This window comes from Dermochelys coriacea, chromosome 1, assembly GCF_009764565.3.
Source record: "Dermochelys coriacea isolate rDerCor1 chromosome 1, rDerCor1.pri.v4, whole genome shotgun sequence".
In the NCBI taxonomy this organism is placed as follows: Eukaryota; Metazoa; Chordata; order Testudines; family Dermochelyidae; genus Dermochelys; species Dermochelys coriacea.
Genome location: NC_050068.2, coordinates 283,474,959 through 283,501,721, shown reverse-complemented (window position 1 = coordinate 283,501,721; position 26,763 = coordinate 283,474,959). Strand labels below are relative to the sequence as shown.

Below are 26,763 nucleotides of genomic sequence, written 5' to 3'. Positions count from 1 at the left end.
AATATATTTGAAAATGTAGAAAATATTCAAAAATATTTAAATAAATGGTATTTATTATTGTTTAATCCCATGATTAATTTGTTTAATCTCTTGACAGCCCTAATTGGTATATGTAATAAATATTGTTATAAAGTATAGAGTACTAAGTGAATGATCATATTGTTATACGTGATAGTTAATTGAAACTGTAATGGTAGGGCTGTGTCTTTATTTGCCACGCCGCTTCATGTTTATACTGTAACTCTACTACAGTAACTTCTCGCTTAATGTTGTAGTTACATTCCTGAAAAATACGACTTTAAGCAAAACCATGTTAAGCAAATCCAATTTCCTCATAAGAATTAATGTAAATGAGGGGGTTAGGTTCCAGGGATATATTTTTTTTTATCTATCTATAGATATATATACACACACACACACACAAAGTTTTAAACAATTTAATACTGCTACACTGCAATGATGATTGTGAAGATTGATGGAGATGGTGAAGTCAGAAGGTGGGATCCTTCCCAGGGGAATGCCTTACCGCTAAATGATGATCTCGCAATCAGCTGAGCACTCAAGGGTCAACCCATTGTTGTTAATGTAGCCTCACATTCTATAAGGCAACACGAATGGAGGGAGCAGAGACAGCATGGCAGACAGAGACACACGTGTGTGTGTGTGCGCGCAACACAGAGAGATATTCGCATTGCCCCTTTATGTACGCTGACCCCACTCTAAGTACACTGCCTTTTTAAAGTATATCAGCAAGTTGAGACAGAAGCTCCTGCCAGGAAGCTCCCTCTGTCCTGAGCCTTGTGGTGTCCCCCCCGCTCTATGGAAATGCGATAAGCGGGGTACAGGAGCAGGGGGACACCCTGACATTAGCCCCTCTCTTTCCCCTCCCGCCCCAGCATGGCAAGTGGAAAGCAGGTCCAAGGCAGAGGGCAGGAGCAGCATATGGCAGTGGGACAGCAGGAGGGACAGTTGATAGCCTGCTGGGCAGCTGCTGCACAGGGAACTTAGGGGAGTGGGCAGCAGGCAGCAGATAAGGGGGCTGCCGGTCCACCCTGGTTCCAAGCCCCCACCAGCTAGCTCCAAGGGGCTGCTCTTCCTGCGAGCAGTGGATAAAGCAGGCAGCTGCCAAATGACATTATAAGGGAGCATTGCGCAACTTTAAACTATCATGTTCTCTAATTGATCAGCAACATAACAAAACGTTAACCAGAACGACTTTAAGTGAGGAGTTACTGTACCTCTCTCTCTCCTCTTTACTGTAACTATTCACTTCTAAATAAATATTTGTATTTTCAAATAATTTGTTTGTTGTCTATTCTAGGAGGGCTGTATCCATGTCCTCCAAAGGAAAGTTAGCTGGCTGCTACTTTTCCGGGAAAATCACTTGGGCAGGCCATAACCTTTCATACCGAAATAGACAAATTGGAAATAAAGGTTTTAAATTAAAAGCAGTGTTTCTAAAGTAACATCATTGGCTTAATATAATTGAATCAAAAACTTCCGGTAACAACATAGGAGAAACAAAAACATTGTTTTCACAAATCTTCTTCTGAATCATTAACCTCAGTCTTTTGAGGTAGTCTCCTAATACCAATTATTAAATCAATAGTGAGAAGGTTTGTAACACAATGAAGAACAGAAGCTACTAACTGATATTTACAATACACTGATTCTAGACCTTGGTTATGCATGGGCAGCTGCTGATTAGTTTGAAGGGCAGTAATGGCTTTGAAATAGACCTGAGTAAAACTGTTCTCTTTTGTTGTCTTGTAAAGGATTTTTGGAATGCTTAGCAATGCATCAGCAATTACAGTAGAAAGAACAGCTATTTTTGGTTGTTGGCATTGTTTTGCATAGGAATGGAGATAATAATGTAACAGGATCTCAAAGTTACCTCCAACTGGCAAAACTGATCCTGCCTGTATGACCAAATTGGTGCAACTTTGGACTGTGTGTTTATAACTCTTCTCATACTTAAATGGAATTATACGATTGCCTGGTTTCCAGTACTCCTTAGCAGCGTTCAGCTGTTTGGACACAACTGATGTACTGGTGTTTTCTATAGCTGTCATAGCATCATTACAAATCCTGTGGTTGTTGACAACTGGCTCACTCTTATTCTTTACCCACATTTCACTTGGATGCTTGCATTTCAGTGGCGGTTTCTGTAACTCTCTTACAGAACTACCTCTGTCAATTAGAGCTGAAAACATATGATCACTCTCTAATTCTACAATGGGCATGGCTAGGACTGATGATTTTTGCAAGTCTGTTTCATTACATGATGAAGAGTCTATAAACTGTTTTTCTGTTTCAGCCATAGATGTTTTCAGTTGTTGGTCATTGACCTTTTCCCTATTACAAGAAATATTCTCCATTATGAGTTTTGGTTGAGTAGCTGAATGTTGCCAACTACAATGTACAGCTTTTGATGCATTATTTGGGTTTTCAGGTTGTGCTTTACATCTGTAACTCAGATCAACTGCTTTAAATAGTTGCTGTAACATTTTAAATGCTCCATGAAAAGCAGAGGCATGCAGTTCAGTGACACCATGCATTGGTCCACAAAAGATTACACAATGTGGCTGAAAGGCACATGTCCTTGTCAAACCAAGATGAACATATCTCTTGGAGCCAAGTACAAGAGGCTGACAAAATTTTGCTATCATGGTTTCAGTGATCTCACCACGTATATTGTCCCGAGTAGGTATAAAAGGTGAGATACCTGTGGTCTTGCAGAGAAGAGAGATTTCTTCTGACGATAAACACTCTACAATAGATATACCACTTATTTTTGCGTAGTAACTAACTATTTCCTGTTGTTTCACACTTGACAACAATACTTTTATATTGTTGTTCTTCAAGTGTTTCATTATAGCTTCTGTTCTTTTTGTAATCCAGACTTGGGAAGCTTGACACTGAACTTCTGCATTTACAACAAACTCTAAACCAGAGGCAGAAAGAGCAGAGTGGATTGATTCTGTTACAATTAACATTCTTATGTCCCCATCTGCTGGACAATACACAGCAAAATCTCTGTGAAGAACAAGTCCCTCTAAGATCCTGGAATCTGAAACAGGAAGACCTGTTACAGCAGAATGCAATTCTACAAAATATTCATTCACTAAATTCAGCATTTCATTTCTACCATTTTTGAAAGGTATACACCTGTAATAAAAATCACAACTCAACTGGGAAAGAAGCTTCTGATGACTATTTCCTATTCTTCCACAAAAGTAAGCTTCGAATATTGACTCCATTGTGTCCCTACGTATCTCTCCTTCCCAACTAGAAAAGGCAGATAAAAAATGTTTTCTTAGGTGTTGTGCCATGATGTGGTCCAATATCTGAGTCTGAAATGTCGTAAGAGACTGAGATATTTGCTTCAGACTGTGACAATGTTTTTGATATCCATCTCTCCTTTGAATATCCTCACAAAATGGAGATCCTTCTCTTTTATCAAGAATTGCTTGAAGTCCTCTGAGTAATTTGGACAATAGGATGATGAATGTTTTAGCACCATCTCCAGTCATGCTGTGGTGCCTGGAGACACAAGCTACCATCATTCTGGTAGAAAAAGGAAAACAAAGTAAATTAAGGGCGGCTTTTACCAACACATTTTAATCAATAGTTTAAATTTATTAAAGTAGTGTTTCAGCTATTCACTTTTCAACAGATAATACTAGCCACTCATGACTCATGTTCCGTGTCTGTCACGGATTTCGTGACTTTCCAGGACTTCTGTAGCAGCCCATGTAACTGGCTTGGGAGCCACATGAGCAGCTCAGGCAGCCCCTGGGCCAGTCGCACCAGCTGCTGCTGGGGCAGTCTGCCCTCCCGCTCCCACCAGCAGCAGGAGTTTTGGTGTGGGGGCTGGGTGTGCGGGGTGGTACTTACCTGGGGAGGCTCCCTGGAAGGACAACAGGAACGCCCCTCCCTCAGCTCCTAACTCACCTACTGCCTCCGCCCGCAGGCACTGCCCCTGCAGCTCCCATTGGCTGCAGTTCCCAACCTGTGGGAGCTGCAGAATCAGGGCTTGGGGTGGAGCAGAACCAACATGTGGAGCTAGGAGCTGGAGGTCGCTGCTTCCAATCAGCTGGGTAGGGAACCTGCCCCCACCCCACCTCCTGAGGAGCCCCTGGGCCACACGTCCCCCCCCCCCTCCCCAGTATCTGTGGCACACCCACCCAAGTTTTAGTCAGGGGTATATAGTAAAAGTCACAGACAGCTCATGGGCTGTGAATTTTTGTTTCCTGCCCATGACCTGTCCATGACTTTTACTAAAAATACCTGTGACTAAAACAGAGCCTTACTCATGACCCACTGCAGGTTCTTCCAAGGTGTCATTTTAAGAAATGGAAAGCTTTGCCCAGGGCTTGAAAGAAATGCCAGACCCAGAGGTAGACGAGAGGCAGGCAGGCAGGCACCAGTGACAGCCAAAGGCCACAGCATCCTAGCGAGAAGCCCAAACCCCTCCCTGTCCCCAGGTGCTGTGAAGGGCGAGGACCCTGGCCCCTGCTGGGGGCAGGTGAGGGGCTGTCTCGCTCCCATCAGCACCCGGAGGCGAGGCTGAAGCTGGGTGGGTGCCAAGGGGTGTAACGCAGCCCCGGAACTGCTGGCAGACGCTGCTGTGCGGTCTCTGCCCGGGCTGAGCAGCTGCCCCTCGTTTCATTGATTTCTCTCCCCACCGCCTCCCGGCTGCTGCGAGGCACCAGTCGCCACCGCTCTGCCCCCGGGGCCTGGGCCGGGGGAGGGACGTCCCAGAGCTTCAGGGAGCGGCTGCGGGACCCCCGCACAGGGGCGCTCAGCTCCGAGGCGCTGCAGGCCCGGCCCGCTCACGTCGCGGGCGTTTCGCAGCCACAAGCTCCGGCAGGCCCGCGAAGGCGCGGGCGGCATATAACCGCCGGGGGTTACCTGGCCGTGGGCGGGCCGAGGTTCAGCGCCTCCAGCACTCGCCTCCCGTCCCGCGTGAGCAGCGTCTCTCCCGTCGGGCCGGTCAGGAGCACCTGCCCCCCGCGCGGCCCGACCGCGCCCCGCACCGCGCTCGCCAGCGCCGCGGCCTCCTGCCCCAGCCGCCCCAAGTCCAGGGACACCGCGGCCGCCATGGGAAGCGCCCGCCGCTGCGGCGCCATGACGCCATCACGTTGGAAGGCGGTGACGCGCCCGTCAAAGGGGAGGGGTTAAACTCCCTCCTCCCCACGCGCCCCGTTCCGCCGTCGGGGCGGGGCCGAGCACGCGGCCGCCTTTTCGAGTTCGTGCCGCTTCTCCCAGAGGCGCGCGGGGCCGCGGACGGAGGCAGCCTCGCTCTGAGCCGAGCCGCTCGTTAGTGGCGCGTGCGGGTACGCGCGCTTCGGGGGAACGCGGCCCTGGGCCGCCCGCTAGGAGCAAAGGGCGGGCGGCGCTGGGCTCACGCGGGCCCGCCTGCCGCCGCCTGCCGCCGCGCACGTGTTAGCCCCGCGCTGGGAACACGCTCCCTGGCGCAACGCGGCGGGGACTGCTCGGAGTTCGGCCCTGGCTCAAATAACGCCAGGGAGGGACGGAAGCCGAGTCTCCTTTTATCAAAGCTCCGTTTCTGGCGCTGCTGGGTGGGGGGGCAAGCTTGGAACCGTGACCCCCGTGCAGCACAAAGGCGCACAGCAGAGGGCAACCCTCCAAAGGCCTCTACGCGGCGTGGATGTTTTAGGGCGTGACTCGAAGCCTTTGAACACTTGGAGTGGGCAACCCAGCGCTGGCAGGGGGGCCTGGTTGCCAACACTATTTCCGAAATCCGGGACAGTTTCCGGAGCACGATGCTGTTCCTGACCCTCTCACGGGGGCCTCGGTTCTGGCTCCCTGGCTGGTGCTCAGACACAGGCTCACTGGGTGCTGCTCAGGCCCCTGCGACACAGCCATACATGAACAGGATAAATTTTGCCTTGTCGACAGGGTCCATCATTAATTTCGTTCTCCATCACCGTAGCATGCTTTGGAGGCCTTCCCTCTTATTACAAGGCATAAAAGACATACATACCCTATGCCAGGGGTGGGCGAACTTCAGCCTGGGGACCACATCCAGCCCCTCCAGACATTTTAATAAGGGCCCCAAGCTCCCACTGGGAAGGGGCATCAGAAGCTTACCCTGCGCCCTGGCTGGAGAGGGGGAGGTCTTGCCCCACTTTGCCCAGCCCCCAGAAGCAACAGCATATCCCCCCTCTGGTTCCTACATGTAGAGGCAGCCAGCTGGCTCTGTTCACAAGTGCTGCCCCCACAGCTCCCATTGGCTGGGAACTGCAGCCAATGGGAGCCGCAGGGGTGGCCCTGTGGACAAGGCAGCACACGCAGCTGCCTGCTGCACCTCCATGTAGGAGCCAGAGGGGGGACATGTTGCTATTTTTAAGAGGCGCTTGAGGTAAGTGCTGCCCAGAGCCTGTCCCCCTCCCATAGCCCTGCCCCAGCCCTCATCCCCCTTCCATCATCCAAACCACTCAGTCCCAGCCCGCAGACCCTCCTGCACGCCACCCCACCCCACCCCCCTAGAGCCTGCACCCCCAGCTGGAGCCCTCCCTCACCCCAACCCCTAATTTTGTGAGCATGGCCCGCCATACAATTTCCATACCCAGATGTGGCCCTTGGCCCAAAAAGTTTGCCCACCCCTGCCCTATGCCCTTCCCCATGAACTTACTGCCAAAACTATTCAGTAGTAGAATTCAACAGTGGCTCAAGATAATAGAGCTAAGTCAATTACAAACTACTCAAATGAACACAACTAACCAACATATGATATACATACAGGAACACTCCAATATATGGCTGCAGATCAGAACTACTGTAGGATTGTGGCAGGATATCCATCTATCTATCTAAAGGAGCACAGCTTTTGGTGCAATCTCAACCAAAACAACATAAATTCCTTCTATCAAAAAGCACAGTGATAAAAACTTGTCACACCCCACTCCTGTATTTTTATATATTAGGGATGTCAATTAATCGCAGTTAATGCATGCGATTAACACAAACCAAGTAAACTAGATTTTAAAAAAATAGTTACAATTAATCTCAATTTTAATCACACTGTTCAACATAGAATACCAATTTAAAATTATAAATATTTTTGGATGTTTTCTACATTTTCAAATATTGATTTCAATTACATCAAAGAATACAATGAGTAGTGCTTCACTTTGTATTAGTATTTTTGATTATCTTTTTTTACAGCACAAATATTTATAAACAAAAGAAACAGTATTTTTCAATTCACCTCATTCACATCCACTCAGTCCTACTTCTTGTGCAGCCAATTGCTAAAACAAACAAGTTCCAGAGTAGCAGCCGTGTTAGTCTGTATTTGCAAAAAAGAAAAGGAGTACTTGTGGCACCTTAGAGACTAACAAATTTATTTGAGCATAAGCTTTCGTGAGCTACAGCTCACTTCATGGAATACATCCGATGAAGTGAGCTGTAGCTCACGAAAGCTTATGCTCAAATAAATTTGTTAGTCTCTAAGGTGCCACAAGTACTCCTTTTCTTTTTTAAAACGAACAAGTTTGTTTACATTTATAGGGGAAAATGCTGCCTGCTTCTTATTTACTGTCACCTGAAAGTCAGAACAGGCATTTGCATGGCATTGTTGTAGCCAGCGTTGCAAGCAGATATACTAAATATTCGTATGCCCTTTCATGCTTCAACTTGTAGGCTCCAAACTTTCACATTGTTCTGTTTTTGAGTGCAGTTATGTATAATTCTACATTTGTAAGTTGTACCTTTATGATAAAGATTACACTTTAGCGGTGGCTCTCAACCTTTCCAGACTACTGTATCCCTTTCAGAAGTCTCATTTGTCTTCAGTAACCCCAAGCTTTACTTCACTTAAAATCTAGTTGCTTAAAAATCAGGCATAAAAGTACAAAATAGTGTCACAGCACACTACTGAAAAATTGCTTACTTTCTCATTTTTACCATATCATTATAAAATAAATCTACTGGAATATAACTATTGTATTTACATTTCAGTATTTAGAACAGTATAAACAAGTCATTGTCTGTGTAATAAATGAAGTGGAGGGGTTACTCCCTTTGATGGACACCCAGCCAGCCAATTAGCTGTAAAATCCACGACAAGGTTAAATCCCCACTCTGTCACTTCGAGTACAGAAGGTGGGGGCCCACAAGGATTTTAAAAATTAATACTTGCCACTCCAGGCTTGTATTAAGCTCCCAGCGTTACAGCTTTTCTCTGACCTTGGCTTGGTAAACGCTGCCACCACCCAAATGCAAAAAGCAAACAAACACTGGACCCAGGAAGGAGCACTTCAGAATACCTCCATGTGAGGTACCCTCAAGCCCTTTCACCCGCCCTCCGGGGAAGAGCTGAGAAAAAACCCGAAGGAAATTAGCTGTTGCTACCAGCTAATCAAACAACATACACAAACCTCTTAGGACACCAAAAATCCAATCCTGTTCTTAAAAAAGGTAAATTTTATTAAAAACAATAGGGAAGAAAATATATCTGGAACTTAGACTTCTGCTAGATTTTAAAAGAGCAATTCCAAAAATTAAGCAACCAAAATAGTTTTCTTGGGGGTTATCTTAGAGGTTACAAGCAAAAAAATTGCATCTGGGGTTAGCACAGAGGAGTCCACAAGCCTTGACAAAATAAACAGAATTAAACCTAATTGCGTCTTCTTAAACATTCCTAAATTACTTACATGTTTGGGTTGTTAAAAGTAGTTCTAGATATGATTTGATGGTTTTCATATCTGGTTCAAACTTTACACAGCATTCCTATTGCCGTCTCTTCAGCCCAGCGAGAACAACGAAGGGAAAGTTTCTTTCCCAATTTTAAAACGTTCTAGCCTTCCCATTGGCTCTTTTGGTCAGGTGTCCATTTTTTTTCCCCTTTACCTGGGGGACTTTTTAATCCTTTATAGGTAAAGCAAATAGCAAGCAGCTACCCAGAGGGTTTTTACAGCTAACCAGCTGGCTGTCTGTCAGTCAAAGGGAGCTACTCCTCCCTCCACTTCATTTATCACAGTCTGTATGAAATTTTAGTTTATACTGATTTTGCTAGTGCTTTTTATGTGGCCAGTTGTAAAACTAGGCAAATATCTCGAATTGATGTATCCCTTGGAGAACCTCTGCGTACCCCCAGGGGTATGTATAATCCTGGTTGAGAACCAGTGCATTATAGTTCTTGTATAAGGTGAATTGAAAAATACTGTTTATTTTTTTTTTAAATTCAAATATTTGTAATATAAATAAAGTGAGCACTGAATTCTGTGTTGTAATTGAAATCAATATATTTGTAAATGTAGAAGAACATTCAAAGATATTTATAATTTAAATGGGTATTCTATTATTAACAGTGCAATTAAAACTGTGATTAATCGCAACTATTTTATTAATCTTGTGATTAACTGCAGTTATTTAAAAAAATTATTTGCCAGCCCTAATGTATGTAAAATCACCACAACATCTTAATACTAACCTTCACACCGAATGAGCAAAACCACCTCAAAGTAACCTAGTACATAATTTATAATATTTGGTCTAATTACTTAAGTGCCAAGACATGCTCCCTGAGGAAATTTTAATCAAAATGAGAACATGATATCCTAGCAGCAGCAGAACAAATAAACAAACAGTACAAGTTAAATTGCCAGAGATCTCTTTACAGAGGCTTCATTTTGCAAGGCTCTTACCACAGCAAAACACCTACATAGATACCTTAGGCAGACCAAATACTAAATCTGTATTCAGAAACGAGAAACAAAAACTAAATAAGGAGCAATGGAAACCCAGGGATAAATGATTCTGTAACCAATTTGAAGTATTCCTCTCAGTACCATTCCTACCATCTGTTTAAATGCAGTGGTGTCAGACACACACACACACACGACTCAGCATACTGTGCTTATGCTGTTGGTGACATCTCTTTATTCTATTCATTAGTCATACAAAACTATTGACCAGTGGTAGTGCTTTAATTTACAAATGGCCATTTAACAAAATGTTGAACTCAGATGTACATTTAAGCATGCGATATGGTCACAGCTTCTGGATCTTTCTAAAGAATTCATAGTAGTTCTTATCATACTACATGGAGCATGTTTTTTAAAATAACCTGTGCAATACTATACTAAAGCAATTTTAACATGATATTTGCAGAAACAAAACATACAGGAATAAAGGATTTTCCCCCTATATAAATATTTTAGTACATACATTCACATTCATTTTTGTCATGGGATCTGGCTCTTTACATATTCTGTAAATTGGATTAATGAAACACTGGTCCTATACAGCTTTTGTATAACAGTCCATTTTCAATTTTCTAAAAAAAATTTAACAGTACAAAAATTCAAACAATATGTAACATAATAAAAAGTGAATAAAAATGTGCTAGTCTGAGTTACAGGAAATTCTGAAACTAGAGAAAAATGAAGAATTAGATAACAGTGGCTAGCTATGTATTTTAAAGAGCACTTTTCCCATGCAGTTAAATATACCCTTGGTTTATTGTTTGTACAAAATGGCTAGATAATTAAAAAGGTATATATGCTTAAGGGGAAGATTTTCAAGACACATGAATGGGAGTTGGGTGTCTTGTTGCCCTTTGTGCACTTGAAAACCTCTCCTCCCCCCAGTTTTTTCTTTGTATCAGTTAATTTCTCGATTAAATTTAGTCAAGTACAAAGTGAAGCCAAAATAATCTGTCTGTGATGTTAAATTTTTATTATGGCTATTTCTGTAATATCACAAACAAAGCACTGTAGCTTCATTGTACAGAAGACCAAAAAAGCTGAAACAGAAGTGGAAGGATGGATTTTTTTTTTATAGTGATTTCTGATTTTTAAAAAAGTCTGACGAAGGGGGAAAGGTAGTCTTCAAAAACATAGCCCCCGCAAAAGGTCAGCTGTATGTATGGCACAAATTTGACACGTCTTCTTTATACACCTCAAAACAGTGTGAAATCCATCAAGAAGGCACTGTTTACAATATTCAGAAATATCTGACTATTTTCAATGATGTCCAAAGAGTTCAGGATATATTTGAAATACAATGATTAGTCAAACTTTTATAAGAGTACAGCATTCTTGTTTACAAAAGAAAACTAGATGATGAAATAATGGCCTTTAAGAAAAACCACCACCAAGTTATACTAGATAAATACACTGAATCCAAATTTTGTTTCATTAACATTAAACTGACAAGAAGGATTTCCCAAAGGCACAGAAGGGCACTGAACTGTAAAATCCATGAAACATCTTACAAGACAACAATAAGAATGAAGTTTTCAGGATTAAATTTGGAGAAAAGAAAAAAAAAAAGACATGCTGTACCCTTATAAATAATGCAAACGATTTAAAAACTAACCAACATATGAAATACAAGAAACATTATCTATTGCTGGAACTGTGCTCTTCACATGACCCATACTTTCTTTGTAGGTCAATTATACCTATCTACAGTAGTTAAGTGGCAAATTAAAGGCTTAGAGTGCATTTTAAAAACAATCAAAAAACACATGGCAGCAACCATCAGTTCAGAATATTTCCTAATTCCTGTACAAGAAAAAAAATAAAGAATCTAATCAAGTGAGAAAACAAGTGCTCTGTTTTAAATATTAACAACTAGCAAGAGGCCACAGCCTTCAGACATCTGCAAACTGTACAAGCAGAGTTTTTATGACTATGTGCAGAAAACTGATAATCTTTAGTACAGAATATTTCAAGATCAACTACACATGGTGGCTAAATATGAAGTTAATTATGTATTAAGAAAAGGCTTTACAAACCAGGCCTGTAATCAACCTTACCCTAAAAATCAGGCAATACTTTCCTTTTCCTGCTCACATAAGGGAATTACATAGAAAGAAGAGCAAAATAGGAATTATCAGGCTTTCAGTGCATGTGCTTTTTAGAATATGAGTAATAAATACAGCTAAGAGCAGACCTGTTGCTTTACTTTTTCATGAAAAAATTTCATGAAGTACTCTTGCCTCTTGGGACCGGAATTAAACCAACAGTTCTTATATCTTAGATAGTCAGACTCTAAAAACATTGAGAGAGGAGAAAAAAATCATCTTGCATGTAAGTAAGGGTATTTTGTCTAGCTCCATCTCATTCAAGTATATGCATATGCAAAACACAAGAGTTGAAGTGGGCAGGATCTCAAATATGGAATATATGGTGTGCATACATGTATTCTGATATTGGCCCAAACACAGTCAGCTAGCGATTACAATATTTTGGCCTATACAATTGCAGCATGAGCATAAATATGCAGTTCTATAGATGCTTGTAAATCAATACTAAATTAGTTTAAAAATATATCCGTAAAGGGCTTCTCCTTAACTGCCCTTGAATAAAGCAGTTAAAACCCATAAATATTGAGTCAGATGGACATTTTTAACAAACATTTCTTTTAAATTTAGATAAGTTATTACCAAATATGAGTTTCAACACATAAAAACTGTAGGAATCTCTCAGGGATCTAATATTACTGCCCAAATTCTTGGTGTAGTGCTAGTTAGCTCTCACATTTGCCTATGTATTATCATGTGTCCCTGTCATGTATACCACAAGTTAAATGAGTATACCAACTACACTGCAGGTCTTGGAACAGATCTGCATAAGAGATCTCCCTCTCTGTGAGTGGTGTAATGACAATCTCTGTTCAATGCTGGCTGTGTCAAATCAGTATTACAACATTCCATTTTCATCTTTTAACCTACCCTTTATGTTGTATCTGCTAACCTTTTATATACGTCTGCCACTTTTAGTTTCTATTAGGGACCTATTGTTTTGAACTATCTCCTCTTTACAGTAAAGCTCTTTCTATATTTTAAAAATTTAATCACAAGGTGTAGCATGATAGTGTTCCAACCAAGTTACAACAATTTGGTTGTGCCTGTGTACACATCGGTCTATATTATAGTCATGTTAAAGAACAGTGCTGTAAGAGAATCGTTCAAGACAAAACTACATTAGGACAAAGGAGTGGGGAATTGCCAAATTTAAACAGGATGCTTAAAGAGTAAAATTTGTCTTGTGTGGGGGCAATAAAGGAGTGGGGAAACCTGTATGTTAGGGACACAGGAAGATAAAAGCTGGTTAGACGAAGCACAAATCTAACTAAATTTTACTTGCATTAACATTGGATGAGACTGGTGGAGCACAGGACTCTCAGCCCAAGGGAAAGTGGCTTTAAAACACCATTGCATCCTTCCAGTCATGGGCTATTCTAGGGGCTGGAGAGGCCCATGGTGTTCCCTAGATAGCCCTGGGGCCGTTTAAGTTAGGGTATTCCTGAAAGGCTGCCGCATCGACCACAACACTGCCCAGAATCTCTGCAGTGCTGTGGCCCTGCCTCCTACTTGCCAAATCTTGAGAGGGGCTTCTTGGAAAACAGCCTTATGGCTGTCTTCCCCAGCGTCTACACCAGGGAAAATCTCCCCATCTAGAACTTGGGATTCTAGAGCCCCTTTTAACTTGTGTAAACGGGTCAAAATGGGGGCCGGGGGAGAGGAAGAGGAGATCTCACCCTGTAAATGCTGGTATCTGAACTTAATTTTACTTATCAATGAAGACCAAACATATCATATCAATGCAAACATATCAATGAAGACCAAAACCATGGAATAAAAAGTTACATTTAAAATCCAAGTTCAACTTCGATATCATTAGTTTGTCCAATTGTGGAATATTGGAATGAGTTCCAGAGTGTGTATATACTGCAATAAGGAGGAATTTAATGAAGATTTAGGGCTTCATCTTGCTCTTAAACAGCTAAGGTTTGTTGCAGTGTATTTTATAAAATTAGCAGTGGTAATCTAATAGCAGGACTGAACTCTTAGTTCTAAACTGCCTTTCATTTTGGAACCTAACATCAAGCCCTTCACACTAAAACACAGCTTTGCATGTTAATATTTTTTTCTGAGTTACAGAAACACCAAATAAACCATTTGATAGCAGTAGTCTTTATCTTCTTCAACTTATTGGAAGTTCCCACACAATTTAATTCAAGTTTAGTAAACTGAGAAAAATTTAACTACGTAGTTATAAATCCCTGACATATAGGTTCATAATGGAAATGTTGGTGGACCATTAACATAGTAGTCTTTATGGGTACTGAAGAGTTGTACAATTCATTCTATGTACAATGTAAGACAGTGTTTTTAATAAAAGGTTTGAAGTGGCCATCCATGAAAATCTAGTGGTTTGTATGTCACCACCATAATCTAGAATTAAAATACTGCCATATATTTAGAAAAACCTCCTCCCAAATCAGAGCACTAAAACACACAGATTTCAGGTAAAGCCTTAAACTCTGTTTGGAGCCAATTCCTATGACTTATGGTGCTTACTAATATATTTGTTTTGTTTGATTTGAAACACGTTTCACCATACTTTCAATAAAATAGTAAAGCTGGTTACTTCAGAAGTTATTTTGTTACAAAATTGTTAACTTAAGTTTGTTCTTTTCTCAATTTATCTTCATCAACAGACATTACATGTCCCCACTGAGAGGGGAACAGATTTCTGAATTTTGAGTTTGACATTTTCTGCACTGAAATTTGTTAGTACAACCTATGAGATATTATAGATACAAGGCTATTATTGTGTTTGTGTGAGGCATACACAAAGAGCAAGAGTACTGGCACTTACACATTTCTCACTTCAACTGGCTAGGCAGGAATACAACAGATCTTGATCCATGTACGCATAAAGATTTGAGGTGAAGTTCTTTAAGTTTTAACTACAGGACTCAGATAATATTGCATCATTTAAAGTCCAAACCAACTTAAAATATGGTCCCCGTAGTTTATCAGCATTCCAGTTCAAAGAGTCTTTTGTTCAGACCTTCTATTTGAACAAGAAATTGATGATAAGTTGCAGCAGAACCATGAGAAAAATAAAGACATAGTGCTTAAACTGCAAGAAATTGTTTTCCAGGGGTGGTGAATTTGAAGTAACACGGTTCCGTAGAGCCATAATATCCCTGTAAAATATAAAAAGAAACTCTCTTAAGTGGACATCCAGATGATTTAAACAGTTTCTTACATTATGTGTCTCCTGTTAGGAACACCATGAAATATTAAGAGGCTCTTTTCTGTCAGCTTTTGGAGAAAAGGTTAATTGATGTAATTCAACTGGGCTTTTAGATACACAATATCAAGACACTAACTCAACAAAAAAAATAAAAGACCTAAAATGAGAAATAAAATGGCAGGAAACTAACATTCCTCATCCCAAACTCCTTTTATTTGTTGAAGGCCTTGGAGTCTGCAAGTAAGAATGCGGCAAAGCAGAAACATAGTCAAGAATTGCATTTTCCTTCATGTTCAATAGATGTTAGTCAACACATTCTCTTCAGTTAAACCAGGGGTCAGCAAACTTCAGCATGCGGCCCAACAGGGTAATCTGCTGTGGGGGGCCACAAGACATTTTGTTTACGTTGACCATCTGCAGGCATGGCCCCCCGCAGCTCCCAGTGGCCGCAGTTTGCCGTTCCCGGCCAATGGGAGTTGCGGGAAGCGGCAGCCAGCACGTCCCTGTGGCAGTCAATGTAAACAAAATGTCTCGTGGCCTACCAGTGGATTACCCTCATGGGCCGAGTGCCAAAGGTTGCTGACCCCTGAGTTAAATAATGCAAACCCTGTTTTGTAGTTGGCTATTGAAGGTAGCAGAAAGAAAAAGAATGTCAATCTCAAAGTAATACATACACAAACTATTAGAAAAACACAACTGTTTTAATCCCAACATCCGCAAAGCAGTCTGTAACTTTAATGTTGATGTACAACATATTTCAAACACCTGCATATCACAACTGAAAATCAATAATCTTCCAGTTACCAATATGCAGCTGTGTAGTGTGAAGGCAATTAAGATCAGATTAATTCTTCAGCATCGAAAATACGGAATTTCTCTTTTGCAGCCAAGAAACACATTATATAAAAGGGGTATTTATAATTTATGAATAGAAGTAAAATTTAATATTAAAAATTAAAAAAGCTTTGTAACTAGGATCAATAGAATAATGAGGTCATTCCCTTTATTTGGTAGAAAAATTAAAAAATCTGTGGAAATTTAAGTACATTTCTTCAACACACATGACAATTCTAGGTGAACTGTGTAGTAAATAGGGTTGCTAATCCACCAGGATTGTCATGGAGTCTCCAGGAATTAAAGATGAATTTTTAATTAAAGATTATGCCATGTGATGAAACCTCCAGGAATGCATCCAACCAAAATTGGCAACTGTAGTAGTAAGTTAGCTGCTAATAAGTAGCTTTAAAGAACTGACTATTTCAGTCTATTTTTTTATTGTTGCTGTCATTCTTTAAATTCCTCTCCCTCCTTGAGCTCTTTCATTCCCACTTAAATTAAGCTGTCTCCATATCATTTCTCCCCGAGTAAACTTCAAATCCCTGGAGAGCTTTTGCCTTCCCCTTCCTGCAATAGTTTTACACTGAAGTCCAACAAGTAAGTAAAACTCAATATTTGTTTGGACATTTAGGACCCAATCATGCAATGAAATGCATGAAGTTGGCCTCTCAAGCGCTATCTTAACTATTTCACTACCAGTTATTTTAGTAAACATACTGACATTTAAAGAGTCATCCTTTGGTTTCATAGTTAATATGCCAATGATAAGAATTAGGCAAAATCCCTCTGCAGTATCATAAAAACAACACTGCATTGGTTCACATATAGAAGGGGTAGAAACTTTAAAAAAAAAAAAAACCTCCAGAAAACAATGGGAACACTAAAAAAAACCCAGTGACCCAACATTTATGCTATCTATGGAATTCCCATGGTATTTATTTCCAGTAAACCTACTTGTAATCTGACAAACATACAGTGAAGTTTATCTGCATTAATCACCGTATCTATCCAGTTTCTGAATCCGAGATGAAGTAATCAGGCTTGTTAGAGCAGCAATATTGTTTTCTTTGAACTACTCCAGAGCATATTACACAAAGCAGAAATAATGACAACAAGAACAATAAACATATCCATTTTTCATCAGAAGGTTCTGTTTTGATGTATTTATATTTAAACCAGCAAAGTGAAAATTAAATAAGAACAGTTTATATTCCTAACTTATTTTAAGCAGAACAAGCCTGATATGCTAAAATATATGTTAAAATATCATCATCGAATACTACCTCTTAATGTCTTCTTGTGTTTCCTTTATAGATTCAATGGCACTTTGTAGTTCACCAAGGTCTGCCCCCTTCTTTCTGATTCTTGTATTATGCTTTAGTAGTTGTGCTATGAAGATATGCCAGACAGATGCAATTGGTTAGAATGACTAATTTATCCAAATCTAAACTCCTTTAATTCTATGATAAAACTATTTAGAAAACACAGTTAGGTGAAATTGTCCAATTTGAGGTCCTGCTGAAAGCTTTGTTCCAGTCACTTATATCATAGGGAATCCACAACTGAAATGTTTAATCTTTTTCAACTGAGTAGAGAAGTTTTAAGATTATAAACAGTGCCAACAATTATTTACACACATTTCATTCTTATATAAACCTAATGAGCTATATATTTAAATAACTACTTTCTTAATATAGAAACTAATCCTTTTTTTTTTTTTTACACAAGTGAACGAACACAGTAGTTGTACCACAAATATTAACTATATAAAGTAGTAAAGCCTACTTAAATTACAGCCCTATGTTTATAAATGTAGGAAAGTTTCAGATATCTCACTACTAATACCATAGGCTACCTGCTTTTCTTGTGCTATGCATTTTTTGTCTTTCTATGAAGACACACAGTAATGCACTAGTACTGTAACTTATCATATTCCAATAGTTATTTTATACCACAAATATCTTGGGATAATAAAGAATAGGAAAGTAAATGCATGACTGTACTGTAGCAGTGCTCAGTCTAACTGAACAGAAAAACAATGCAATTTGCTGAACAGATGCAGCTTATCCTACCTTCACTTCCCGAGGAGTCCTGGTTATCAGGTTCTGGGGAAGAGAATCCACACTCTCCTTTCTTCGACTGACTGGTTGGCTTTCGTTTTATTTTTGGAACACTAACCTGCAATTCACACCCGAAATACTTATCTGAACAGAATCAAACATTCTGGTGAAAAAGCTGTTGGTTTATTATAATAATGGCTGTGTGTTAGAAGCCTGAGTTAGTATTTGAAAACGATATCCTAGAGGTTTTGGAGGGTTTACATTAGATTAATTAAAACAAGTGTGGATGTTTTTTGTACGTGGAATTAAGGTAATATAACTTTCAATACCTATCAACTTATGTCAGTTTTCCTACATAGAGAACAGCAGGAGAGTAAGAGGCTGGGGCTGACTGGACTACACCTTTGTAGGACACGGGTGAAGAACCACGCTAGTGCTTTGGTGAATTCTAGATTTATAACTTGACATTTGCAAGTGTCTGACCTCACTGTTTATTGAGAACAATTACAAAGCCAGAACGTACCATTGGTGTCCGATGCCTGACTTTTGTTTGAATGGCACCATCTTTTTCGAACTGTATCATATCATTCAGTGGATCCCATGGTCTGGTTCTACACAGAAGCAGAATGAACACAGTGTTACTGTATAACAAATCAGAGGCATTTTCATTTTCCTGTTAAGTTGAGGAAAGCTTTCAAGCAAATATTTTGAGAGAAAGGTGCCAGTATGACATTCAAAAGATTCATAACTCCCCACAAGATGAGTAGAGAACAGGCATAAGTGATGTAAGCCTCTTCATATTACCCTGATGATATGCTTCAGCTCGGACTTGGAGGGACTATACACCCAAAGATGATATGGTAACTCAGTCTCCATGCACAGGTCATTCCCTACCCTGGCTATTGAGAATGCCAGCCAGAGTATCACTCAATTTTGATAGCCTTTTTGTTATGCCAGTACCTAAGGCTGAGATATGTAAAGATTTCCTGACATATTACATAAACATACCACATTCTGGAACCGGGAAAGAAAAATCTTGTTGCTTTGTCTCTTTGAAAGTGCAAGACAAGGAAAAACACTAGTTTATATGGAGTGTAGAAAGTTTTAAGGCTATTTTTGTCAGTTGTGAAAATTTGTTATGTACAATAGAGTTTACACTAAAGTATATAGCTCTGGAACCAACTGTCAGCACAAAGCTAGATATAACATTGATTTCAGACCTACTACATTCTTATATGGGTATAATATCCCTCAGTATTTTACTTTTCCCCCTTTTTACTACAAATTAATACTTCAATTGAAAAAGGAACAGAAGACTTTGCATGCTGATCCTGTGGTAACTGCTACTGGTAAAAGGCTCAATTCTGCCATTGCTCTTCTTGCTGAACTGCTTGGAAGTCAGTGGGAATTGAGGATGTGGATCAGTGCCAAGACTGGACTCAAGTTTCACATTTGTTTGTTTACTTGCAGAGTTACACCTCCACCTTCTGATGCATAGCACCAACAGTGAGCTACTCAGCGTGTGTCACACTTGCCAGGAGAACAGAGCTGTGTGGACCCATCTACACTGCAACTGTGTTTTTGTAGCCTGTCAGTGTTAGTCACCTTTACCAATAACAAGTTACATGGTGCAGTTTATGTCCAAACAGCTTTTCTGCTGATACAGCTACATTTTCAAGTCCACATCTACCATGTTGCACAACTGTGCATCAGTCCATTCTGGGAAAATCCAGACAGCTATTCTACGTTGCCTAGGAAGGCAAGCTGATCCTGAGAATAGAAGGGTGTGCTGTCTTCCGGGTGCTAAGATACGGGATGTAGACCTGAGGTTGAAAAGGATCCTAAAGGGAGCGGGAAAGAATCCCCTAATTATCCTTCATGTGGGAACAAATGATACGGCTAGATTCTCGCTGGAAAGTATTAAGGGAGACTATGCTAGGCTGGGGAAGACGCTTAAGGAAATTGAGGCTCAGGTGATCTTTAGCGGGATCCTTCCTGTTCCTAGAGAAGGGCAACAAAGGTCTGACAAGATTATGACTGTCAACAGATGGCTTAGGCAGTGGTGCTATAAGGAGGGCTTTGGGATGTATGGCCACTGGGAGGCATTCACGGACAGAGGTCAGTTCTCTCGGGATGGACTTCATCTGAGTAGGGAAGGAAATAGACTTCTAGGATCGAGGCTGGCACAACCGATAAAGAGAGCTTTAAACTAGGAATTGGGGGGAGATGGATGGGAGATGTCCAGAAAATCTCCACGCCAGATTTTAGCATTAAGAGGGAAGAAGATGAAGTAAGAATGGATACAGCCGTGGGTAGGAGAATGTATATAAGGAGTGAGGGCGGTGTGGATACTAGTCTAATAGGTTATACTGGATGTAGAATGACTGTGCCTAATAGGGTACAAAATGTGAGCGAGGCCAAACAGCAAAAATTAAGATGTTTGTACACCAATGCGAGGAGTCTAGGTAACAAAATGGAGGAACTAGAGCTACTGGTGCAGGAAGTGAAACCAGATATCATAGGGATAACAGAAACATGGTGGAATAGTAGTCATGACTGGACTACAGGTATTGAAGGGTATGTGCTCTTTAGGAAAGACAGAAACAAAGGTAAAGGGGGTGGAGTAGCATTGTATATCAATGATGAGGTAGAATGTAAAGAAATAAGAAGCGATGCAATGGATAAGACAGAGTCTGTCTGGGCAAAAATTACATTGGGGAAGAAAACTAGTAAAGCCTCTCCTACGATAGTGCTTGGGGTGTGCTATAGACCTCCGGGATCTAATTTGGATATAGATAAAGCCCTTTTTAATGTCTTTAATAAAGTAAATACTAATGGAAACTGCATGATCATGGGAGACTTTAACTTCCCAGATATAGACTGGAGGACCAGTGCTAGTAATAATAATAGGGCTCAGATTTTCCTAGATGCGATAGCTGATGGATTCCTTCATCAAGTAGTTGCTGAACCCACTAGAGGGGATGCCATTTTAGATTTAATTTTGGTGAGTAGCGAGGACCTCATAGAAGAAATGGTTGTAGGGGACAATCTTGGCTCAAGTGATCATGAGCTAATTCAGTTCAAACTAAATGGAAGGATTAACAAAAATAAATCTGCAACTAGGGTTTTTGATTTCAAAAGGGCTGACTTTCAAAAATTAAGGAAATTAGTTAGGGAAGTGGATTGGACTGAAGAACTTATGGATCTAAAGGTAGAGGAGGCCTGGGATTACTTTAAATCAAAACTGCAGAAGCTATCGGAAGACTGTATCCCAAGAAAGGGGAAAAAATTCATAGGAAGGAGTTGCAGACCAAGCTGGATGAGCAAGCATCTTAGAGAGGTGATTAAGAAAAAGCAGAAAGCATACAGGGAGTGGAAGATGGGAGGGATCAGCAAGGAAAGCTACCTAATTGAGGTCAGAACATGTAGGGATCAAGTGAGACAGGCTAAAAGTCGAGTAGAGTTGGACCTTGCAAAGGGAATTAAAACCAATAGTAAAAGGTTCTATAGCCATATAAATAAGAAGAAAACTAAAAAGGAAGAAGTGGGGCCGCTTAACACTGAGGATGGAGTGGAGGTTAAAGATAATCTAGGCATGACCCAATATCTAAACAAATACTTTGCCTCAGTCTTTAATAAGGCTAAAGAGGATCTTAGGGATAATGGTAGCATGACAAATGGGAAGGAGGATATAGAGGTAGATATTACCATATCAGAGGTAGAAGCGAAACTGAAACAGCTTAATGGGACTAAATCGGGGGGCCCAGATAATCTTCATCCAAGAATATTAAAGGAATTGGCACCTGAAATTGCAAGCCCATTAGCAAGAATTTTTAATGAATCTGTAAACTCAGGAATAGTACCGAATGATTGGAGAATTGCTAATATAGTTCCTATTTTTAAGAAAGGAAAAAAAAGTGATCCAGGTAACTACAGGCCAGTTAGTTTGACATCTGTAGTATGCAAGGTCCTGGAAAAAATTCTGAAGGAGAAATTAGTTAAGGACATTGAAGTCAATGGTAAATGGGACAATACACAACATGGTTTTACAAAAGGTAGATCGTGCCAAACCAACCTAATCTCCTTTTTTGAAAAAGTAACAGATCTTTTAGATAAAGGAAATGCAGTGGATCTAGTTTACCTAGATTTCAGTAAGGCATTTGATACCGTGCCACATGGGGAATTATTAGTTAAATTGGAGAAGATGGGGATCAATATGAACATCAAAAGGTGGATAAGGAATTGGTTAAAGGGGAGACTGCAACGGGTCCTACTGAAAGGCGAACTGTCAGGTTGGAGGGAGGTTACCAGTGGAGTTCCTCAGGGATCGGTTTTGGGACCAATTTTATTTAATCTTTTTATTACTGACCTTGGCACAAAAAGTGGGAGTGTGCTAATAAAGTTTGCAGATGATACAAAGCTGGGAGGTATTGCCAATTCGGAGAAGGATCGGGATATTATACAGGAGGATCTGGATGACCTTGTAAACTGGAGTAATAGTAATAGGATGAAATTTAATAGTGAGAAGTGTAAGGTTATGCATTTAGGGATTAATAACAAGAATTTTAGCTATAAGTTGGGGACGCATCAATTAGAAGTAACAGAAGAGGAGAAGGACCTTGGAGTATTGGTTGATCATAGGATGACTATGAGCTGCCAATGTGATATGGCTGTGAAAAAAGCTAATGCGGTTTTGGGATGCATCAGGAGAGGCATTTCCAGTAGGGATAAGGAGGTTTTAGTACCGTTATACAAGGCCCTGGTGAGACCTCACCTAGAATACTGTGTGCAGTTCTGGTCTCCCATGTTTAAAAAGGATGAATTCAAGCTGGAGCAGGTACAGAGAAGGGCTACTAGGATGATCCGAGGAATGGAAAACTTGTCTTATGAAAGGAGACTTAAGGAGCTTGGCTTGTTTAGCCTAACTAAAAGAAGGTTGAGGGGAGATATAATTGCTCTCTATAAATATATCAGAGGGATAAATACAGGAGAGGGAGAGGAATTATTTCAGCTCAGCACCAATGTGGACACAAGAACAACTGGGTATAAACTGGCCACCAGGAAGTTTAGACTTGAAATCAGACGAAGGTTTTTAACCATCAGAGGAGTGAAGTTTTGGAATAGCCTTCCAAGGGAAGCAGTGGGGGCAAAAGATCTATCTGGCTTTAAGATTCTACTCGATAAGTTTATGGAGGAGATGGTATGATGGGATAATGGGATTTTGGTAAGTAATTGATCTTTAAATATTCAGGGTAAATAGGCCAAATCCCCTGAGATGGGATATTAGATGGATGGGATCTGAGTTACTATAGACAATTCTTTCCTGGGTATCTGGCTGGTGAATCTTGCCCATATGCTCAGGGTTTAGCTGATTGCCATATTTGGGGTCGGGAAGGAATTTTCCTCCAGGGCAGATTGGAGAGGCCCTGAAGGTTTTTCGCCTTCCTCTGTAGCATGGGGCATGGTTGACTTGAGGGAGGCTTCTCTGCTCCTTGAAGTCTTTGAACCATGATTTAAAGGACTTCAATAGCTCAGACATGGGTGAGGTTTTTCATAGGAGTGGGTGGGTGAGATTCTGTGGCCTGCGCTGTGCAGGAGGTCGGACTAGATGATCAGAATGGTCCCTTCTGACCTTAGTATCTATGAATCTATGAATCTAAGTGTCCAGAGAACAAGCCCACAGAACACAACCAGCAGCAAGTGGGGCAATGTATTCCAGGATGTCATACACATAAAGAACTAGGAAAATGACACCAGCCAAACTGATTACACAGGAAGAGTAGGGAGTCTTGTCAAAAAAGCACCCTGAACTAGTTGTAAGAAAAAAAAACAAGAGCCAGTCTGACCCTTTATTAGCAGCAAATTACTACTATCCGGTACAGTTACTTAACTGAGCATCAACCATGTCTTTTTGTAGACACTAACTACATCCAAAGCCAACCCCATGCAAGTTTATATATAAAGTTTAATGTTGTAGAGTGGATATGGCTTTAGGTGAACAGAGATTTAAGACTACTCAATACCACTTGGACAAGTGTGGACTCATCCACATTTTCATGTTCTTTCAATCCTGACACTATAAAACAAGTTTTCTCTACATAACTCCTTTAAATATGTAGAATAGTTTAAACTGTAAGCAAAACACTCCACTACTCACTCTGCATATTTGTAGTGCCATTCTCCTGTGATTGAATCCTGTTCAAACAGTTTGCAGGTCCACTCTTGACCCTTTAGTTTCCTTTCTTTGGCTGCTTTTCTCTGAGCATCCTCCAAAACACATTTCTCATTAGTAGCTTCTGTCTGATCTTTGTTGGTTATAGCTCGAGTCACCTGTTGCCATAGTCTAGCAAAGTAATGTAATAAGGGCGAAAGAATCAAAATCAGGATGACAGAAATAATTACAAATATTGCTTTGACAGAGGTAAAATGAGATTGATGATCAATTTATAAAATTACTATTTACTGCATTATTGTGTTTGCTAGTTTTATTTTATTCAAGTTTTCCTACATTGGAACTTCAGTAAATAAGGTTGCATTTAAAGGTGTTATTTCTCTCCATTTTACAGACTGGGAATCTGAAGCACAGAGAAGGTAAGTGACTTGCTCAGATTCACAAAAATAAGTTTTCAGGATAATCAGAATTAAAATCCAGATCACCATCTCCAAATCTTATGATTCAAAAGTAGGTCATGCTCTCTTCCATATTTTATTTGTCAAACAGTATATATACTCTCCTTTTTGTAATTAACTAAAAGACCAGGAGCTAATAGTTCATGAACTTACTTCTCTGACTCAAAGCCATCTTGCTCATCAAATTTCACTGTGTATCTTGTTAATCTGCGCTGCTTGATCTCAGATGTTGGATTCCAGAACGTCTCTGAAACATCTGTCTTTTTGTCGCTAATAATAATTTCGCTGTCCTGTAAAGTTCAACATTTTTAATTACTTTAGTTACCAAAAATTGTAGCAGCCTTAAATAAAGCCAGCAAGAACAAATCTGAGGAATAGAGACCCTGGATACTGAACGTTTTGCAAATGAAGACTTTGTTATTCCCTTTTGACACACCTCGCTGGGAATGCTCAAAAGTCATAGCTCAAAAACAGATTTTCTTGCCTCTGCTATTGCTACTAACTTAGATTATTAAATGTGTGAGGCAATTTCAGTCAGGTTCTAATGCACTACATAGCACAATGCAGCAGTATATTTCACTGCCACATGTCTTGTTAAACTTTTGATTGGAAAATAAGTTTATGGAAACATTTTTAATATTCTTAAATTATGTAAAAGCACATTCCTACAAAGTTACATTTGGGGGATAAATTTGACTTGACAGGACTATTTAAATTTCAAAAACTGATTTAATGGATTTTCTACTTATAAATATTAGTATTTGATTGTTACCAAAGAAGTGGGAAGGAATGAGGCTAAAACACCAGTGGTAGAGATCATATTCTGAATCTCACTGGCAGAAGCATAAAGAGTTCTTGAAATCATAGGCAGTAGCTGTGATGTGATGGAAGAGACTATAATGTCAAAGTGTTCTCAAGCAGGGTGACTGTCCTGATTAGTATAAAGTTTGATGAATTCAGATGGTCTCAGCTTGAATTCAGACAGTAGAACAGGGATGGACAAACTATGGGCTGCATCTGGCCCTTCAGATGTTTGAATCTGGCTCTCGAGCTCGCGCCAGGGACCAAGGTCTGAGGCTTATCCCACTCCAGCCGGGGAGCATGGCATGGCTCCGTGCGACTCCCGGAAGGAGCGGCATGTCCCCCCCCCCCCTCCGGTTCCTATGTGCAGGGGCAACCAGGGGGCTTGGAACGTTGCCAGTGCCCCCGCAGCTTCCATTGGGCAGGAACCGCAGCCAATGGGAGCTGCAGGGGCCGTGCCTGCGGAAAGAGCAGCACGCAGAGCTGCCTAGCTGCGCTTCCCCATAAGAGGGACACGCCACTGCTTCTGGGAGCTGCTTGAGGTAAGCGCTGCCCAGAGCCTGCACCCTTGACCTCCTCCTGCCCCAGTCCTGATCCCCCTCCCGCCCTCCGAACCCCTCGGTCCCAGCCTGGAGCACCCTCCAGCATCCCAAAGCTTTCATCCCCAACCCCACCCAGAGCCTGCACCCCCACCTAGAGCCCTCATCCCCCCCGCACCCCAACCCCCTGCTCCAGACCAGAGCCCCCTCCTGCACCCTGAACTCCCAATTTCTGGCCCCAGCGCAGAGCCTGCACCCCAAGCCAGAGCCCTCACCCCCTCCTGTACCCCAACACCAATATTGTGATCTTTCATGGCTCGCCATACAATTTCCATACCCATATGTGGCCCTCAGGCCACAAAGTTTGTCCACCCCTGCAGTAGAACGTTTAGAACTATGGCAGTTTTTGCTTTAAAATCTTTTTATTGGTAAACTGTTCAGATTCAGACCTGATTGTCTACATTCTTCAGAGCAGATCAGTGTCATGATAATGCAAAAATCTCAGCATACATTTTGGCCTATGTTACTTTCTGAGTTTCTGAGGGAACTTTGATTATGACTCAAGCAGGTACGCTAAGGAATAAGAGATATTCATAAAAAAATAATACAGATATTTCCCCTATTCTCTACAGTTTTGACCTGAACTTATCTATTTATTCATAGACCTGGTCTCAGAGAATGGGGTGCAGTTGTGTTCTGCTTAGCGTTATTTGTTTCTGATGAGTTTGGGAGTGTTTTTATACCATTGTGGAAGGTTGGATTATTTTTGTGTGTTAAATTCTGTATTTTAGAGAAGCTAGAACGTTTATTATAAAGAAGAATAAGTAGCTCAGAATAAGAGTAGGTTAGACAAACACTGGTCAGGAA

The 26,763-nt window shown here is 41.0% G+C and overlaps 2 protein-coding genes across 8 annotated transcripts in view; both read right to left on the bottom strand.

The window, feature by feature from the left end:
* Positions 1–423: 423 nt before the first annotated feature.
* BBS10 (Bardet-Biedl syndrome 10) lies at positions 424–5,161 on the bottom strand. 2 transcript variants are annotated; one of them, XM_038410843.2, is made up of 2 exons: positions 4,915–5,161; positions 424–3,567 (listed from the first exon to the last, which is right to left on the bottom strand). In XM_038410843.2, exons 1-2 carry the CDS (start codon positions 5,130–5,132, stop codon positions 1,536–1,538), a joined length of 2,250 nt encoding a protein of 749 aa, XP_038266771.1. In that variant the 5' UTR covers positions 5,133–5,161; the 3' UTR covers positions 424–1,535. The 2 variants fall into 2 exon arrangements, with proteins under 2 accessions (XP_038266771.1, XP_043349012.1); XM_043493077.1 differs by lacking the exon at positions 4,915–5,161 and adding an exon at positions 4,314–4,884 and having other exon boundaries at positions 1,436–3,567.
* Positions 5,162–9,889: 4,728 nt separating this feature from the next.
* OSBPL8 (oxysterol binding protein like 8) overlaps positions 9,890–26,763 on the bottom strand; it is a 151,113-nt gene continuing 134,239 nt past the window's right edge. For all 6 annotated transcript variants that reach the window (XM_038419056.2, XM_043493035.1, XM_038419083.2 and 3 more), the window contains 6 exons: positions 24,710–24,846; positions 24,084–24,269; positions 18,450–18,537; positions 17,939–18,044; positions 17,150–17,255; positions 9,890–14,979 (listed from right to left, as the gene is read on the bottom strand). In XM_038419056.2, the coding sequence (XP_038274984.1) occupies positions 14,844–14,979; positions 17,150–17,255; positions 17,939–18,044; positions 18,450–18,537; positions 24,084–24,269; positions 24,710–24,846 (759 nt within the window). In that variant the 3' untranslated portion in view covers positions 9,890–14,843. The remainder of the gene's footprint in view (positions 14,980–17,149; positions 17,256–17,938; positions 18,045–18,449; positions 18,538–24,083; positions 24,270–24,709; positions 24,847–26,763) is intronic.